The sequence below is a fragment of the Teleopsis dalmanni genome, chromosome 2 (genome assembly GCF_002237135.1).
Source record: "Teleopsis dalmanni isolate 2A chromosome 2, ASM223713v2, whole genome shotgun sequence".
NCBI classification, from domain to species: domain Eukaryota; kingdom Metazoa; phylum Arthropoda; class Insecta; order Diptera; family Diopsidae; genus Teleopsis; species Teleopsis dalmanni.
In genome coordinates, this window is record NC_051847.1 from 47,755,132 (window position 1) to 47,762,632 (window position 7,501).

At 30.9% G+C, this 7,501-nt stretch overlaps 1 protein-coding gene across 1 annotated transcript; it reads right to left on the reverse strand.

The window, feature by feature from the left end:
- Positions 1-166: 166 nt before the first annotated feature.
- Positions 167-4,841, reverse strand: LOC119682671 (heat shock protein 75 kDa, mitochondrial-like). The gene is made up of 9 exons (XM_038096160.1): positions 4,770-4,841; positions 4,547-4,710; positions 4,111-4,460; positions 3,683-4,034; positions 2,636-2,817; positions 2,393-2,561; positions 2,255-2,324; positions 538-1,230; positions 167-467 (listed from the first exon to the last, which is right to left on the reverse strand). Exons 2-9 carry the CDS (start codon positions 4,680-4,682, stop codon positions 293-295), a joined length of 2,127 nt encoding a protein of 708 aa, XP_037952088.1. The 5' UTR covers positions 4,683-4,710; positions 4,770-4,841; the 3' UTR covers positions 167-292.
- Positions 4,842-7,501: the final 2,660 nt, after the last annotated feature.

The following is a 7,501-nucleotide window of genomic DNA, read 5'->3' on the forward strand; positions in this document are numbered from 1 at the left end:
GATGGTTGATTATTTTCAAAACGTGGAGAATTTAAGAATATTCCACATAAACAAAAAGTTTTGGAAAACCCCACAGAGGACGAAGCATTTATTTTAATAAAATAACACTTTTTGTTGTTGTTTAGTTTAATTGAATAATTTTAATCCAATCCCAAGCAATGTAAACTGGGTAATATTTTTGTACTAAATCTAAAAACTCAGTTGAATACCAAGCATCACAGTAAGAAAAATCGATGCTTATAATCGATAGGCTTATATCTAAATAACTCTAAATAACACATATATTTATAATTTAGTGTTTATCTAATGCCTTTAGTAAAAGTTCATTTAAATTGGCTATTAAGCTATGTGGATCATCGGTAAGTCCAGCAGCTGCCATGGCATTCGCAAATAATTGTTCAGTGAGTAGACCAGCTAGTTCTGGATCAGAATCACGCAGTTTGAATAATTTCTTAATGATTAAATGTCTATATTAAGAAGAGGAAAAAAGTTAGAAAATAATACACAATAATTAATAAACATAAAGAATGAACTCACTTTGGATTAATCTCCAATTGTGGTTGAAGTATTTGGTAACGATTTTCTTCTGGTAATTGATGACTTTGTGTGCGTATAAAATGTCTAGCTGCACCCATTTCCTCAACAGTTATCACACAAGGATGATTATCAAGACGTGTGGTAACTTTAACATTGACTACTTTTCCACTTAATTTATTCGATAACCAATTACTTAATTCCGTGGCTTCTGTAGGTCTTAAACTATCTTCACCATAATCAGTTATACTCTCATCAGATTTATTTTCTCGCATTTCTTTTTCAACTGAAACTAAATTCTTTCCTTGGAATTGTCTTAGTTGCAATAAAACCAATTCATCGTATTGTTCATAGCAGAATAAAACTTCGACGCCACGCTTTTTGAGGCTCTCATAGTATGGTGAACATTCAGCTAATGTACGATTTGGTGCGGCTAAATAATAGATGTCCTTTTGTTCGGTATTATTTTTACAATAGTCTTCAAGTGAAACTCGTTTATCACCAGGAGATTTTGACGATTCGAAACGTAGCAGTTTGCCTATATTCTCTTTAAGGCTTTGATCATGGGTAGTTACTATGCCTTCTTTCAAAAATAGACCATAGTCCTTATAGAAAATCTCATAGTCCTCAATTTGTTTTTTGGAACGTTCATGTAAAAATTTTAATATGCGACTGACCAGCACATCTGATAATTTTCTGAAATATATAATATAACAGTATATAATATAATAATATATAATATAATAAAAATAATGCCATAGTAAAAGCAATTGGTTTAGACAGAGTTGTTCCAATGAGAGTTTTTTATCTATCGAAAATCAAATTGTTCAGTAAGAAGGTTTTGAGGAGGCGAGATAAATTTCCCCTATGGTATCACAACTGCTCTTGGTCTATGTAAGTCCTAGTACTTTAGGACTCGCAAGACTTAGGTAGAAGGGGTGGAGTAGGAGTTTAAATTGAAATCAACCCGGGTCCAGAGGGAGAAACTTTGCCACTTCATTTGGGTGAGTTCAAAGGTCGATTGGACGAAAGTTTGTATATACAATAAGGCCAGAAAACAGATAAGCTACGTCAGGGAGGGTAGAACTGGAGTTAGTGCACACGTGAGGAATACACTTGTTTATGTGTGACAAGTAACTGTTTAGCACGTGGCTATATCCTGATTTCAATTGAGCTAAGACAGTTCCTACTGCACAAGGAAAACATCTTTCGTCATCTGAAATATTAGGCGGGAGGCTATTGAGGAGCTTGCTATTTGAAAACCGGGATCATGAAGAAGATATGGCTTTGGGGGATGTTGAACGGCACTTGGTCGTTTTCGACGGGTGGCTCCGCGACGTAAACCCGGTGGTCTACAACAACAAGAGAATATTGTTTGGGTATGGAAGGGAGAAGCGTTTGCCTATAATTGTTTTTGTAGCCCGGGAAGATCTATATGGCAGATAATATGAAAGGAATTAGGTTGGTATATGGTTAAGTAAAAGCAATGTAAAGAAAAGAAGATGAGGAACGGATTAAAAATGGATGGAATTTTAATTGTGACTATGCTGGGTTAAAATGAAAAACATTAGTCACTTTTATGCGACGGCATTTAAGATCAATTGGGCTCAAATTGGTGTGTGCATTGGGACATGGATTCTAGAAGCGGTCACTTATTAACAATTTTACTAAATTTACTTCTTTAATGTCATCATCTATTAAATTTACGATTATAACTTACTTAATCAGTGAACTGTTTTGTAATAGTTCTCTACTCAAATTTAGAGGTATATCTTCTGAATCGACGACACCTGTATAGATAAATAAATATTTGAAAATATTTCTGAATTTTTTATAAAAAAAATAAATACATTTTTACCTTTAATAAATCTTAACCATTTTGGTAACAAATTGTCGGTTTTTGATTGAATTAGAATCTTGCGTGAATAAAGTGCAACACCTATATCTCTATCTTGTGCTAAGTCAAATAAGCCAGGTTTTCCTTCTGGGAAATACAGCAAAGCTCGAATGCTTAAAGGAACATCGGTCTAAAATTGGATATAATATTTAACATATTTAGATCTGAAATATTAAAAAAAATCCTGAAAATAATAATACTTACTTTATAGTGTAAAGTGAAACGTGGTGTACCGTATGTATTAGCAATGAAACGATAAAATTCATTATGCTGTTCTTGTTTGACATCCTTAGGTTCCATTAGCCAGACGGGACTTACTTCATTGGCGCGTAAACCATTTAAATAAATGGGTGAACCCACAAAGTTGCTATATTTTTTAATGACAGCTGTAAATCGAAATGAAAAATTAACATAGTATTTAAAAAAACTTAAGAGTTTTATTATTTTTTAAGATTATTATTTATTGTTTTCTGCAGAGTTGTAATGTGGGGTCTGTCAGTAATTTTTGATAGTTTTGATAGCTTATTAATCGATACTCAAATTAGAAGTTATAGGAATTACTTTAATAAGCTCCTACATTAAAGTTTTTGATAAGGATAAATATCATAAAAAATTCAACTGACTTTTTATTCCGAATTAATTTTCATTAAGTTCCAAACTTTAAATACCAGAGAAAGTATGAAAAGCCACCACAATAACTTATATATTAACATGAATGTGTTCATACCAGCTTCTAGTAGTACTTTTTATATTTATAATGCAGTTTCTTAGATGGTCTAATTTAGTTATAACATGAGATGAGATAAGAAATGCACTTCAGACTAGACTTCCATATAGGTAATAAAGAAAGATCTATTAATTCACAAAAACTCAATAAAATGGAGCTAGTGTAACTGTAGGGATTTGTTAAGAAGTGCAACTGTCGCGCATAAGTATTTCAATTCCCAGTTTTGTAGTACTATTAAGATCTATTAAATTATACGAACTCTACAGAATGGATGAAGTGCATCTGTAGGGATTTTTTAAGGATACTATTCGCGCATAAATGCTTTGATTAACACTTTTGCATTACTTCTTTACACGACGTTGCTATCTGTTCTCAGCTTTAATACTCATACTAATTTAAACCCTATTGTTCTTTACATCTAACCCATTAGAGCTTTCATATAAGTGAGCTTATAATATAATGTTGTTAAATATTTTAAATGTGGTTATCTCTTTTAGAGTTTCTGTAAAACTTCATAAACTAACCTTTAATACGTTCTTCATCTGAATACTCGCGACATTCTGGTTTAAGATGAATTACAATTTTAGTACCAAGTGCTACACCCTCAGCTTCTTGTATTTCATAAGATCCGCTGCCATCTGTCGACCAACGAAAACCAGGAGAGTTCTCCTTTGAGGATCGTGTAAACACTTCAACTTTATTTGCCACCATAAAAGCGGAATAAAAGCCTACACCAAATTGACCAATAATATTCGATGAATTTTCTTCGCTTTCACTTTTCTTCTTAATTTGTTCCAAAAATTGTTTAGAACCACTACGTGCAATTGTGCCCAGATTATTGATAAGTTCCTCACGTGTCATGCCAATGCCAGTATCCTATCGGATTAAGTAAAGAAACAATTAGAAAACTTGATTCTTAAAAAAAAGGGTTCACAAAAAAGGGTACACTTACTTGTATAGTCAACTTCATTGCTGGTTTATCGGTATGTAAGTGTATTTCCATAGCACGATCAGCATTTTCATAATCACTTTGCTCATCTCCAGCAGTTTGTATGGTGTAGCGAAATTTTTCCAAAGCATCGCTAGCATTCGAGATCAATTCACGTACAAATACTTCGCTTTCAGAGTACAAAGAACGGGCAACAATATCCAAGAGCATACGTGTTTCTGCTTGGAATTCGTGTTTATTCGCGTCTCCAATACCTTTTTCGGTGTCACGTATAATGTTGTGTTTCTGTGGCTCCTCATCCTGTTTGATTTCTTCAGGAGCGGCTGTATTTACTTGACGTACAAAATTAAAATCTGTAATGGAATATATATGAGGTACTCATTATTCACAATCTTCATTTATTTATTGATATTTATACTTTATTAGAAGTGACACTTACTCGAGAATGCGGGAGTCGATCTGCACGGCACGTTTTGTGGTGTTACGTTTGAGTTCAGGGCAGTTAAACGTAATGCCTGACGGTTGATCCTTGTCGCCTTTTGCAGAATATTAAAAGCTCGAGAAATGTATGACATGTTTAATTTTTGTTTTTATTTATTAACACTTTAACAAGAAAAAATAATTTATATATAATATATATTGAAATTTAAGTGCCGACTTACATTGAAGTTTCTTTCTAATTGCTGCACCAGCTGTTTGGCAGGGTGCAGAATAAAATGTGCGCCTTAAGTCAGGGTTGTTCAAAAAATATGTAAAGAGTAAATATTTTTTAATCAAATTGTTATAAATTTTGTGTTTCAATTAAATACTTTTAGCAATTTTTAATTATTTTATAATTTGAATACAATGCTTTTCAGTAGGAAATATAAGTTGATATGAATTAATTCATATTTAACCTCGTTTTTAATTGGCAAGTCTTGATTTGCTTTTGATCTGTCAATTTTTCTCGAATTTTGTGGCCCAACATTGTTGACAGCTACACATATATTAACAAATTGGTACCGCTTGTTTAATTCATTTAACTTTCAATTCGCCAGAAAACAAAATTAGGGTTTTCACGGCTCACTGGTTATTGGGTTATGTGGTTATAAAATTAGAAATAGTCTCTGTGCGCCGTGAACAGAATGTTCTGCAGGCTTTCTGGTTATTTTTATACAATCAGCTGTTCTGTTCACTAAAATGAGTTATAAATAAGTTATATGTATATTTTTATATATCTTATATATTTAATTTTAAAGGTTTGTTTGCAAACGAAACCAGCTGTAAATGTTATTGATGTCAACTTAAAATTCACAATTTGTCGTGCCAAATCAAATATTCTTTTTCTTTTTGAATAATTTTCTTTTATATTAAAAAATTTATTTGGAAATCTCACGACTTCTTCTGAAAGGATTTTACGTATTATTCCAAAGTCATTATATTTAACGTTGTTATATAAATTTATTATAATTGACTTCTTACCTTATAAATGATATTTCCAATTCACATTTAGGATTGCAGCACTTTCTCAAAGATCAATAACTTAAGTCCAGATCGATTTCAGGTTTATTTTGTAAATAACTTTTTTATTATCAATAAAATGTCTTGTCTCTCACCCAGGCTATGAAATTATTATTATTATAGTAGTGCCGATTACAAAAGATTTTGGGACTCGCATAGTTCTATAGCCCACTATATTATGACTTATTCTACCATTTCAATGACCTTCAGTAAATCAATTGATTGATGATCTATTAAAAACCTTAACAATTTTATAAGGTAGACTGTATCCATCTCTGTTAATAGCTTAAAGATTTTTACTTCCGAAGACTTAACCTATTGTCTGACGGCTAAAGAAAATACAAAAGTTTATAAATGCAGATTTATGAAAATATATCATCCGAGCTGGAATTTGAAGCCAGAGTATTGAGGTTTCATGGTTTTTATTTTAATTAATTTAAACTGCCTCCTAGAAATAAATTGTGACTAGTTTTCTTTTAAATAATCATAGAGAAATTATTGACGAAGTCCTGATTCGGTAATCAAAGGCAGACCGGAGCCGTCAATAGCAGACTTGGAATTAACCACAAGACACATTAATATTAACGTACACTTTATTATTTAATCCGATTAATTTATTGGTTTTTTTTGTAGATAGAGAGCATTAATACCCATAATGTGCGACTTGAGCCAACTATTAACATCCGCCGGCCCAGATTGCTAACGACTGAAACACCATTCCAGCAATCAGGAAATAAAAAAGTAGAGACGTTTAACATTTACACATCTTCTTCTTATTAGGCACTAAAGTCCAGTGTGAACCTTGGCCCTCTTTTTTTTAAAAAAAGGTTGCGTAGCGGGTGTTTTCTTCCGATGCGAGGCTACTAACTTTGCGATCAACCCCCAACCTAAAGCACCTAAACTTTACAGAGTTTGAATTAATTGATTTATTCTTGATTTTTTTACGAACTTATTATAATGAAAACAATGTCTTATTAAGTTTAATATAATTGTATAAGATAAATAAACCTGCAAAATTATTGCGGTTGATTATTCATATTACATATATTATATATTAAAATATAATATATTATTATTAATTAATATTATTATACTATTGAATAATACTATTGTTATATTATTAATTAATATTATTATATTTTACATTAAAATATGATTTTCGATTCAACACAATTTAGCAAACAAAAGCTATATATATATTAAATTAAAATTTAAATAAAGTGAGAATTATAATTTGTAAACTCCTACGTAAAGCAACATAAATTAAATCAGAGTCATAACATAAACAACATGACAGAATAAAATAATTTATTATAAAACAAACTTTTTCTATGAATATTCAGTCACTTACGACAATTTAATATTGAATATTAATCATTGCAATGATTTTAATTACAATAAAACTTTATAATTAATTCAATATAATAATAATGCAAACATAATAGCAGTTATTGAAACAAATCTGTACGAGCCTTACTTTTAGAGGACGTTTTTATATTAAAATAAAATTATTTAAACAATCTCATTACCCAACCATGTTACTTTATATAGAACATCAACTTTAAATAAAGTAAGAATTATAATTTGTGAATTACTATGTAAAAAAAAACTAAATGAAATGAGAATTATAATATGAATAATATGTATAATATGGGTGTCAGTGTGTAAAAATGACAGATCTTTCGCTTTTGCACAAGTCAAATTTATATTTCCAAGTCATATTATAGCACAGAATATATATTTTCTTTTGGAACAGATAGTTTGTATTTCGATCCATTGATTGTACTTCAAACTTTATCCGCTTATATGTTCTGATCCAACAGTGAGTCCAATGTACGCATTGAATGTTGAATAATGTTTTTATTCTTCGGGTTTTCCTCGTATTTCATCGTTG

Coding starts and splice junctions, on each gene's coding strand:
- LOC119682671 (XM_038096160.1), bottom strand. CDS start 4,682: ATGTCATACATTTCTCGAGCTTTTAATATTCTGCAAAAGGCGACAAGG. Junction 2,562..2,635: donor GTTTCACTTTACACTATAAA/GTAAGTATTATT, acceptor ATCCAATTTTAG/ACCGATGTTCCTTTAAGCAT. Junction 1,231..2,254: donor CAAAACAGTTCACTGATTAA/GTAAGTTATAAT, acceptor TATATATTTCAG/AAAATTATCAGATGTGCTGG.